General features: G+C 41.2%; 1 protein-coding gene across 3 annotated transcripts in view; it reads right to left on the reverse strand.

Moving 5' to 3' along the window:
* MFSD6 (major facilitator superfamily domain containing 6) overlaps nucleotides 1-12424 on the reverse strand; it is an 89177-nt gene that overhangs the window by 18811 nt on the left and 57942 nt on the right. For all 3 annotated transcript variants that reach the window (XM_070802151.1, XM_070802150.1, XM_070802152.1), the window contains one exon: nucleotides 11498-11595. In XM_070802151.1, the coding sequence (XP_070658252.1) occupies nucleotides 11498-11595 (98 nt within the window). The remainder of the gene's footprint in view (nucleotides 1-11497; nucleotides 11596-12424) is intronic.

Here is a 12424-nt window from a genome sequence, read left to right on the forward strand (position 1 = left end):
ATGTAAGTGGAAGAATCCATATTACTTCCAAGAACTAGCAAATCTAAATCCACAAGAGAGCATTCGGTTGATAACAACACCTTGTATACAAAAGACTATTGTGGAGTTGTAGTTCTTGTTCTTAAACTAATGCAGACTTCTAGTAATTCTATTAATAATCTGAAACACTTGCCAATATTTTTACTACACTTGTGTTCTAGTCCTCTAACTTTGAATCATAAAGCAATCTAAAAATCTAAAAAAAGAATCCATTTTCCATATTTGTAAAATTGTATTTTAGGTATAAAAAAACTTTCCTTTAAAATTTAAAGGGTAAGAGATATCATAAGCAGGAAAAAGAGAAGGTTTCTTATGTGCTTGCCTTTTTATTAGATAACTATGAAAAGGAATAGATGATTATTCTCTACATAATGAAATAAGCTAATGTATTCAGTGGCATGGGTAAATATGTTTATACTAGAGTTACCCGTTTTTAAACCTTGTAGTATGAGATAACTAAGTTGGTGGATCAAACAGGACAAATTAAAAGATGTTACCTCCCTGACTGATAATAGTAACAAAGGCACATGAACTGATTCTCCTTGCAATATGTATTACTCTTCCTTGACAACTTGTCATCAAACCACTGGTAACTTTGAGTGGCAATTCAACACCAACTCACATAACAGGTGCTTAATAAAGGTGTTTGGCAATTCAACACCATAGGTTAACTGACAACTAGTGATTCTCCAAGATCACACAGGTCATGGAAACTTAGCTTCTCAGCCTTTTCCCCTTCCCTGGGTCCCTCAGGATCACCTTCAAGGCTAACAGAAATTTAGAGATACTTTCACACCACCTGCTGCCAGGACCTTAGCTGTTTGTGAATACACTACATTTCAGTAACCTTGAACCACTGGAAAGAATTAAGATGAATGTTTAACTTTTCACATTAATAATGATAATTTTTAAGTCTGTGGTGGCTTAGTGGTAAAGAACCTGCCTGCCAATGCAAGAGACGTGGGTTCAATCCCTGGGTCGGGAAGACTCCCTGGAGAAGGAAATGGCAATCCACTCCAGTATTCTTGCCTGGGAAGTCCCACGGACAGAGGAGCCTGGCGGGCTACATCCATGGGATCACAAAAAGAGTCGGACATGACTTAGTGACTAAACAACAACAACAATAATTTCCATTAATGTTGTTACAGCAGTTTACTCTACCAGAACTGTGCTAAGTATTTTATATAGCATTATCTCATCTGTTGTTCTTAGTAACAGTTACCATTTTTTTCTTCATTTTCCAAAAGGGAAACCAAGGGACAGAGATTAAAGTGCCTTCTCCAAAGTGATACAGACATCAGGGTAGTGGAACAGAATTTGAAGCACTTCAGTGCTTAAGAAATAAACTGTACCTTCTCATAACTATTGAAAATATTCCATAATAGTGTGTGTTAGCCGCTCAGTCGTGTCCAACTCTTCGTGACCCTATGGACTGGACCCCGCCAGACTCCTCTGTCCATGGGGTTTTCCAGGCAAGAATACTGGAGTGGGTTGCCATTTCCTTCTCTTTATTATTCTATAATAAAGGTAATCATCTAATTTGAGAGGTTTTATTGATAATATCAAACATGCCCAACAACCTATCAATTTTTTTCAAGTATATTCTCACTACCTTCCTCTCTTCCCTTCTAAAAGTGCTCAGAGCACACATAATATCGAGTTTTTTATCTGCCCCAGAGAACTCCATACCTTATAATACTCAACATTCCCACCTGATTCTGCCACATGAAGTTCAAGATTGTTCAGTCTTGGCTCACAAACATGCTCTATTACAACGCATGGCAGGTATGAACAAGAAAAAAAATCCTTCTTCCCAAGTAGACAGCTGCTCTTTGTACAATGCTGCTTGGCTTGGGGAAATCACATCATAATGGCAGGGAGGGGTGAGAACTGACAAAGCACTGGGGAACTAGGGTGGTTTTGTTTTTCTTGCTCTGTCACTGACATGCGCTTACTCAACAAAACAGACACATCCCTTTAGCACTGGCACACTAGATCACCTGTGACAAACCTTTTCCATGCACGGACCAAAGCAGACATTTCAATTAGTTCACTGGACCATTCAAACGTTGAGATTAAAAGACGTTTCTGAGAGATCAACGTGGTGAAAATCAGTAAGAGACTCTTCTTCAAAAAACAACACAAGAAAAAGAAAAACCAAACAGAACCTCCGTTGGGCAGGCAATAAAAAAAGGAGTCAGTACTGGTTACGGTCGTGCTGCTGTGGTGAGAGACAGGCCTCGGAGCCTTAGTGGTCTCACCCACTGCGCGGTTTCTTGCCTTGCTCACGTCAAGTCCAGTGGGCAAGGAGCCCCTCAGGGCCCCGAGGCGGGCTCACTGCTGCGCTCCACACACGGGCACCTGGGCAGCAGTGCCCGGTGGAGGAGGGAGGAGAAGATGACACGGGGAAGCCTTTAGAGGGGGTTTACAAGCGACACGTCATTCCTGCTTACTACCAGTCAGTCATCTGCTCATACCTAACTGCTAGGGAGACAGGCAGGTGGAGTCCAGCATGTGTCTATGAAGAAAGGGACACAGCAGGTAAACAGCAAGCCAGTCTCTCTGCCGAAGTCAGGGCCACCAACAGCAAGGGACCTTCCAAAGAGAGAAGAGGGCCCCACCAAGAACAGTGGTCCTAGCAGAAGCTTCAAGAACCTTCTGCGTCTTACATGAAGGTAACTTTATGAATGGCAGGCGACAATCGATGCTCCCAAGCCCACCAATATACTTAAGAAACCGCTGCAAGAATCTGCTTCATTTATTCCTTCACGAGCACTTACCGAGCAGCCAGACTAGGTGCCAGAGGCCCTGCTCTGCACTGAGACTGTGGCGATACACAGAACATATCTCTAAGCACTACAGAGCTTACAGTCTCGCGGATGGAAGGGGATAGGATGCACTTGAAGGAGGAGCTGACCGAGCTCCCTGAGGAGAATGAACAGGCTAGGGCCTGGCTCAGGGCTTCACACATACTGGCAACTGAGCAAAAGAGCTGGAATGAAACTCAGCAGGCAGTGGCCTGCGGGCTGGGATGTGAGGAAAAAGCATTTGTGGAAAAAAGGTACCCTGGGTAAGGATGGAGAAAACTAACTCCCATGTGTGAGTGAAAGTGGAAAATGAAGCTTCTATAAACTTCACTTTGCAAAAAAAAAAAAAAAAAAAAGACTTATAAGTTGCTTTTTTTTAATAAAAAAAAAAAAGGTCTGTAGTTAATACACCAATGTTTTGGGGGCCTTTGTGAATTTTACATGCTGGCATAATAACCTTGCGTGTGTGCTAAGTTGCTTCAGTCATGTCCGATTCTTGGTGACCCCACGCACTATAGCCCACCAGGCTCCTCTGTCCATAGGATTCTCCGGCAAGAGTACTGGAGTGGGATAGCATGCCCTTCTCCAGGGGATCTTCATGACCCAGGAATCAAACTAGAGTCTCTTACCTTTCCTGCATTGGCAAGCGGGTTCTAAATCACTAGCGCCACCTGGGAAGTTATTATACCCTTCAGCTCAGATCAGTTCAGTCGCTCAGTCACGTCCGACTCTTTGCGACCCCATGAACCACAGCACGCCAGGCCTCCCTGTCCATCGCCAACTGCCAGAGTTTACCCAAACTCATGTACATTGAGTCTGTGATGCCATCCTATCATCTCACCCTCTGTTATCCCCTTCTCCTCCTGCTCTCAATCCCTCCCAGCATCAGGGTTGTTTCAAATGAGTCAGCTCTTTGCATCAGGTGGCCAAAGTATTGGAGTTTCAGCTCAGCATCAGTCCTTCCAATGAATACCCAGGACCGATCTCCTTTAGGATGAACTGGTTGGATCTCCTTGCAGTCCAAGGGACTCTCAAGAGTCTTCTCCAACACCACAGTTCAAAAGCATCAATTCTTTGGTGCTCAGCTTTCTTTATAGTCCAACTGTCACATCCATAAGTGACGACTGGAAAAACCATAGCCTTGACTAGACGGACCTCTGTCGGCAAAGTAATGTCTCTGCTTTTTAATATGCTGTCTAGGTTGGTCATAACTTTCCTTCCAAGGAGTAAGCGTCTTTTAATTTCATGGCTGCAGTCACCATCTGCAGTGATTTTAGAGCCCCAAAAATAAAGTCAGCCACTATTGCCACTGTTTCCCCATCTATTTGCCATGAAGTGATTGGGACCAGATGCCATGATCTTAGTTTTCTGAATGTTGAGCTTTAAGCCAACATTTTACTCTCCTCTTTCACTTTCATCAAGAGGCTCTTTAGTTCCTCTTCACTTTCTGCCATAAGGGTGGTGTCATCTGCATATCTGAGGTTATTGATATTTCTCCTGGCAATCTTGATTCCAGCTTGTACTTCTTCCAGCCCAGCATTTCTCATGATGTACTCTGCATATAAGTTGAATAAGCAGGGTGACAATATATAGCCTTGACATACTCCTTTTCCTATTTGGAACCAGTCTGTTGTTCCATGTCCAGTTCTAACTGTTGCTTCCGGACCTGCATACAGGTTTCTCAAGAGGCAGGTCAGGTGGTCTGGTATTCCCATCTCTTGAAGAATGTTCCATAGTTTATTGTGATCCACACAGTCAAAGGCTTTGGCATAGTCAATAAAGCAGAAATAGATGTTTTTCTGGAACTCTCTTGCTTTTTCCATGATCCAGTGGATGTTGGCAATTTGATCTCTGGTTCCTCTGCCTTTTCTAACACCAGCTTGAACATCTGGAAGTTCATGGTTCATGTATTGCTGAAGCCTGGCTTGGAGAATTTTGAACATTACTTTACCAGCGTGTGAGATGAGTGCAACTGTGTGGTAGTTTGAGCATTCTTTGGCATTGCCTTTCTTTGGGATTGGAAAGAAAACTGACCTTTTCCAGTCCTGTGGCCACTGCTGAGTTTTCCAAATTTGCTGACATATTGAGTGCAGCACTTTCACAGCATCATCTTTTAGGATTTGAAATAGCTCAACTGGAATTCCATCACCTCCACTAGCTTTGTTCGTAGTGATGCTTTCTAAGGCCCACTTGACTTCACATTCCAGGATGTCTGGCTCTAGGTGAGTGATCACACCATTGTGATTATCTGGGTCATGAAGATCTTTTTTGTACAGTTCTTCTGTGTATTCTTGCCACCTCTTCTTGATATCTTCTGCTTCTGTTAGGTCCATACCATTTCTGTCCTTTATTGAGCCCATCTTTGCCTTAAATGTTTCCTAGTATCTCTGATTTTCTTATTTTTTAATTATTTTTTTTTAATTTAAAAAATTTTTAATTTTATTTTTAAACTTTACAATATTGTATTAGTTTTGCCAAATATCGAAATGAATCCGCCACAGGTATACATGTGTTCCCCATCCTGAACCCTCCTCCCTCCCCATACCTTCCCTCTGGGTCGTCCCAGTGCACCAGCCCCAAGCATCCAGTATCGTGCATCGAACCTGGACTGGCGACTCGTTTCATACATGATATTATACATGTTTCAATGCCATTCTCCCAAATCTCCCCACCCTCTCCCTCTCCCAGAGTCCACAAGACTGATCTATATATCAGTGTCTCTTTTGCTGTCTCGTACACAGGGTTATTGTTACTATCTTTCTAAATTCCATATATATGCGTTAGTATACTGTATTGGTGTTTTTCTTTCTGGCTTACTTCACTCTGTATAATAGGCTCCAGTTTCATTCATCTCATTAGAACCGATTCAAATGTATTCTTTTTAATGGCTGAGTAATACTCCATTGTGTATATGTACCACTGCTTTCTTATCCATTCATCTGCTGATAATCTCTAGTCTTTCTTGTTTTATTGTTTTCCTGTATTTCTTTGCATGGATCACTGAAGAAGGCTTTCTTATCTCTCCTTGCTATTCTTTGGAAGTCTGCATTCAGATGGGTGTGTCTTTCCTTTTCTCCTTTGCTTTTCACTTCTCTTCTTTTCACGCTTGGCATATCTTGAAACAAGTTTGAGAAGCCTGCCAGCACACACTGCTGTGTGTAAGGTCGAGACTGAAAAGCACTATGTCCCAGTTGTTCAGTGTCTCCTCATAGCAGCCTCCCAGAAGAACTTCTTTATTGCAGAGCTTGTAAACATTTCACTTCCCCGAAGATAACTTTAAAAACCTGTTCACTGACTAGTCACTTATGGCAAGGCTTTAATGCATAGTCGCAATTTAACTTTTTAGAGTAGGATTTTCTAAATTGTATTTCTCCTGGTCCTAATTTTTATGATAATTCTTTGTTTTACTTTATTGCATATTATTTAACATTTATTGAAAGCTAACTATGTGCCAGGTAATATGCTAAATACTTTGCATAAATTAATTTATTTAACACTCATTTCAGCCTGATCTGTGGCACAAAAGTCTAAGAGGCTTAGAGTGAGTGATTAAGCAGTTTGTGTAAAGGACACAGACCTACAGGTAGGGGAGCTGGCAAGATGATCTAATTCAAGCACTGTATGGTTTCCAGATTATTGCATATTTTGGTATGCTGTCTCAAATAATATACAGGACAATGTAGGAGCATAAATAAGTAAATAATTAAGACGCACTGATGTTTTTAGAAAGACGCAGTGGATGGCAGGATGGCATCCTAGGGGAAAAGCTATCATATTAAAGATTCAACTTTTAAATTTAGTTTTCAGCTTTTCTTCCCATATTTGTAAGTCTCTGAGACAGAACCTCCTGTATTATTCAAAAGCTTTAATAATTAGAAAACATCAACTACATTTCATCTCTCAGGGGACTGTGAAACCAGAAAAAAAGCATTTATAGTATGTCTTCCTATGACCATGTCTCTTTGAAGAATTCAAAAAGCATAAGATGTGGTCTTTGCTCTTAAGGGTTAAAACCAAGTCAGGAAGTAATATTTGTTCCATAAAATAACTGGGTAACAAGTAAGTGCTAAACTGTAACACAGTCCCTAAGTTTGAGAACAGTTCAGAAAAGGAAGAGCTAAATGTCAGATGCAATTTGCCAGCAAAGCATTCTTGGGGCAGGAGATATTTAAATTCTAAAGGGACAAAATAATGTCTATTTTGAAGATGTTATGTATTAATAAGAACTTTCAGTAACTGTAAAGCATGGGCACGATAAAGAATAAAACTGCTCTGTTACAATTTATAAGATTCTTTTGATTAAAAATTCACAGTAACATCAATGACCTCCGTATGTCAGTCTACCCACTGAAATATCAAGAGCATTCTGTATATATTATGTATTCATGTGACAAGCTACTTGTGTTTCAAGAGTTAAGTCAGACAGAAAATTTCCAATATGGATGATAGCAGCCTAGAATCACAGCTAGAATTTCCACTGTCAGATAAGGACCACATAGCTAATATTTCATAATTCCGCACTCTACCAGAACATGAGAGGAGAGGAAACGTGATTCTCACTTGGCTGAGCAGGCATACTAAACAAGAAGGTAAAGCTTCATGAATGTCAGTTCAAGCCTTCCTACTGGTGACATTAAAAAACTATCTTCTATCAAAATCTTAACCCACATCTTACTGATCAAGCGTCCTGCAGACGAGGAACCAACACAGACCTCATTTTCACAGTTCAGTGCTCGAGCCATTAAGGTGAGCACCACAGAAGGACCTCTTCAGTTACAGCAGTCCTGGTCTGGCCTTCTTCTCCTTAAATACATTTTAATAGCAAGAATAATTTGGATCACATGCATCTCTAAGTCTTGCAAGGGTTTATAACTAATACCCACATAAAAATGAGCATAACAAATCTGACCTTGATTTTTTTTTTGACCTTGATTTTTATCAAAAGTGTATACTCCTGCTCACAATCAAGAATATATTTAAATGCTTCTCATACAGAAGGAGAAAAACCTATGGGTTTTGAAAATGAGATCTTTAAATAAATATAAACTATCCCACCCCTTCCACTGCAACCAGCAATGCTCTGAGGCACTTAGACTCACCATCTCTTTTTAAATTAAATTACAGGCTCCTTACCACCGACTACCAGTTGGTAAAGAATTGGCCTGCAATGCAGGAGACCTGGGTTCCATCCCTGGGTCAGGAAGAGTCCCCTTGAGAAAGAAATGGCAACCCACTCCAGTATTCTTGCCTGGAGAATCCCATGGACAGAGGAGCCTGGCAGGCGACAGTCCATGGGGTTAGAGAGTCTAACATGACTTAGCTACTAAACCACCACAGGCTCTTTATGAGTAGAAAATGTATCTTTCTGCTTCTTTACATAGTAGCACCAGTTGCCTACTGAACAACACATTTGCTGCAAGAGACACTGGCTACTATATGTAAGAAAGAGCAGGGAAAAGAAACATGTTCGTGATCCCCAACAGTGTCCAACAGTCTTACCTCTATCCCCAGATAGTTACCCACATGGCCTCTTTCCTAGGGGCCTAGAGGAGAAGAAATACGCTTTATCCCCATCCCATCTGCCAATTATTACCAGCATGGCCTGAGGAACCAAATGCTAAGATGATGATAAACAGCTTCCAGGAATGTGGAATAACAAGGCATCCTCCATCAGTTACAGGCAGCCCCAAAAAGGAAGAGAGGAGCAGCCCGAGATATGGGTTCAAGCATACCCCTTGTCTCTGCCCCTTTGGTTGCTCAGAGGGTGCTGGTTCTCATGGTGTTTGGGGAACGAGGCAAGGGGTGAGAGGGACGATGAGGAGCCAGCCCTCGCCTCTTTTTTTTTAAGAAGACCCTCTCGTGTGGCTCGGGGGAAGAATTAAAGAGTGCAAGTGCTGTCGTGAGCATTAGGGTGAAAGCCAACCTCCCCCACCCCACCCTCCCCTCCTATGGCTGGGTCTTTGGAAACTGTCAGGTAGCAGTTCCTGCCACGGGGTTACGGGGCATCTATCGTGACAGCGGGCTTGGCCTGTAATTAAATCGTTCCTGCTTTGTCATCATTTCTTGTCTGACTGCATCACCATTAGAGCTGCCTAAAGCACCAGGACTTGACAGTCATTTGGACAAGCCTTGCAAATATGCAAGAATCCAGACTGGAAAACAACCCTGTTCACTCAGAAGTGTGTTCCTAAAACTCAGGATTTACTCCACATAGATAATCCACTGTTTTCCGTGGCAGGCACGGGTCAAAGGCAAGGGAGACTGTGGTGTACAGCCAAAACACTCAGGCCTTACTTCCGCCAGGGGATGGACCCGTCCCCTCCAGGCTTAGACACAGAGAGCCCTGTGGAGCCAGTCCCAGAGCCCTGTTAGACGAGGAGGCTCTTTGTATTTACAGATTCCCCCTTTTTACTTACTTCAGATCAGTAACTAGGTCTCTGCTGGCACAAGGTGAAATAAAATCAAACACAGAGGTATAAACTGCAGCCTGCCACAGGAGGCAGGGGTGACTGCCCGGAGAGGCACGTATGTACAATTTATAAAACCACATCCTGGGTCAGCAGCTGAGGACGACAAACCCACCGAGCCCTCGCCAGGGTCTCCCGCTCGGGTTCCCGGGAGGCTAGTCTGCTCCGCACAGACTGCTTCGGCAGGGGGCTCTGCTCTAAGCCAGCATCTCCACTTCTCCTTAGGTCCCTGGCTGGAGTCCTAGTCCCCCGTCAAAATCCTGCTCACCTATGATCTCCTTGGGGAATCGTTTAACAATATCTCCATCCTCCCACTCTCTGCTTCACAAAGCTAATCATTCCCTCTCTGCAGCATCTCTGGTACCTGGCACATTGCTCCTGATTCCATCTAACACACAGGGTAGCAGGCCATGTGTTTACACATCTGCCTTCCAGAACAGTCGGCGAGACCTTGAGGGCTAAGTTAATACATTGTTTTTTAATTCCATTCCTAGCACCCGGCATCCTGCTTGACTTGTGGTGGCTGTTAAACATTTCTTTGATAAATTAACAGGAAAAAAAGTGTCTCGATTCACAACAGCATTTGTTTTCTTCCCTCTTACAAAATTCTTGTTATAAATATCTTCTTTAATCATAAAAAAAAACTTCTCTCATTAGCTCTATTTTCTTAAGTCACTAATGCAAACCATCTTTTTTCATCTAATTCATATTAAATTAAAAGGAGAGAAAAAAGTACATGCATGTATTATTATGACAGGTATACTGGGTTTTTTTGTTTGTTTGTTTCATTTCTTAGATAAGGGTCTGCACCTGATATCATACCAATAAATAAAGTAGTTAAATCAGGTGCGCATCTTCCTCATAGAACAGAGTAGGAATTAGAGGTGGAATTCCTAAGAACTGTGTTGCATATATCTTGTTATCATTGCACATTTCTTTCCTGCATTTCATATTTTGTGCTTTTTCTTATATGACAGAACACTGAGATGTATGCTCCACCTTAAGACTCTTCAAGAGTTCTCATGATTACAAACAATTTCTTACCATAAGACCAAATTTCCATTTTTTATATATATATATATATTTATAAATAGAATCTGTTTTCATCATTTATACCACTGCATCAGACCTGTGAAAAACATCTTTAAAGTGTGTACATACTTGAATTTTATAATTATCATATGACTATAAATTATGTCTCCTTTCAATTAGGATAATTTTTTTTTCTTGAAACGATGGCATCTGATGAATGACCTTGCATTTTGTACATTTCAGTTAGATATATAATTGTGAATCTTTCATCTTCTATATTATGATAGAGAATTATGTTGATGGTACTGTATTTGTATCTTTAGGGTTACGGAAAATGATAACAGCAATCAATAAAGCTAATGAAATTGTATATAATCACAGATTATTTGGTACAATTAATGCTTTAGGAGCCTGGGTGGTCCCAGAAGACCTAAATTCCAATGATGTTGTCCTGAACCTTTATTTTAATCATAATACCAATCACCAAATGGAACAGCCAAGCTGCTAACAGAGCTTCTCAGGATACAGTCTGGATTATATAGAGCTAATGAATAGAAATCTATGTTTTCACTGTTCTTAAACCACATGGCAAGAAACTTTTTTCAAAGTTACATGTTTCAGGGAAACAGTCCAGTGAAGCAAAGAGAAGAGCTTAGGTCAGGATATTTGAGCAAAGATTTTAAAGGTTCACAGGAAAACAACAGTCTGACTGTAAAGCTTTAGTTACAAATCACTAGCTGTGATCAAAGTAACTGAAGAAATAAAATAATTATGGCAAACATTTTTGTCAATTAGTTAACCGACAAAAACACCAAAATCTTTAAAACATAAATCCTCTTATATTTAAAACCACCTTTGGATGTGCACACCTCACAATTGTATGTAAGAGTTTATTGCAGAGTTCCTCTTTCTTTGTTGAATCACAGGGTGTGGGAAACAGTCCAGCTTTGTTTGGCTTGACAAACACAGAACACTCAGAGGAACTGAAGAGCCAGTCCCGCTGATGTCACCTCTTCCTTCACAACCGTTTCAAACTCATATAAAACAGTGTGTCTGTCCTTCCTCTGTAGAGTCAGATGCTGAAGGCCACTGAACTTTCATGCAGTCATAACTCAGGTAGGAAAATAATCCTAACTCCAACTATTAACTTACCTTGAAGAACTTCCATGGGCAGAACAGTCCAGGCGTTTTCCAGGTAGGAAATATAAATATAGCGAGCTGTATTACAGGCCAGACCAATGTACAGAACCCTAAAAAAAAAAAAAAAAGAAAAATGAGTCACTAGTAGAAATACAAAACATGCAAACATCAACTCCTTTTCCCCCTGCCCAGAATATCCCTGATCCAACAGATGGCTTTCCAAATTCAGGAGTGGAGAAACTAAAGGACAATTAAATGCAACCATGAACTCTTAGGAATAAGAAGACTGCTTCTAACATATCTGCTCTCAGCCTTTTCAAAATGCTTGTTAATATAAAAGCAAACGTCGCCCTTCCTGAAACTTAATTAGTCACAGAGATGATGCTTTTTTAAGATAGTCTGGGCACACTGCCATCTGTAATGACATTGCTGGCTTCCTTCCAGGTGGCTGTAGGGTAAATATGCCTAGGATTGTAACTACCTCACTATGATGGGGAAGGACAGGATAAAAATGAGAACGTATGAACATGTGGCCTCACTTGCAATACACAAGACACCGAGTAGCTTCACAAGGAGACTCTCAAGGTCATTGAAAACTATCCTCCAGTGATGAATAATAAACTACTTGGAAATCAAATACTTTTTTCCTATGAGTTCAATTGATACAAGTTCATTAGTTTTAAAAAATCCATGATATCGCATGCTTATGAAATTGATAAATGCCTATCAGCCTCTAGCTTTCACCCTCACAATCACCGCCACCAAAATTACAAGTGAAAACACAATGAACAAAAGCCTCAAGTGGTGAATCCAAGCACAAGGTTCCGATCTCTCTCTTCTGAGCCAGTCGGGCTGGTTTAGACGCACACGGCGGCTTCTTCTCTCTACAGAATACAGCCTGGGGGGTTTCCTTCTATTGGTTGTTTTCCATTTCTTGGG

Source organism: Bos indicus, chromosome 2 (genome assembly GCF_029378745.1).
Source record: "Bos indicus isolate NIAB-ARS_2022 breed Sahiwal x Tharparkar chromosome 2, NIAB-ARS_B.indTharparkar_mat_pri_1.0, whole genome shotgun sequence".
Classification (NCBI taxonomy): domain Eukaryota; kingdom Metazoa; phylum Chordata; class Mammalia; order Artiodactyla; family Bovidae; genus Bos; species Bos indicus.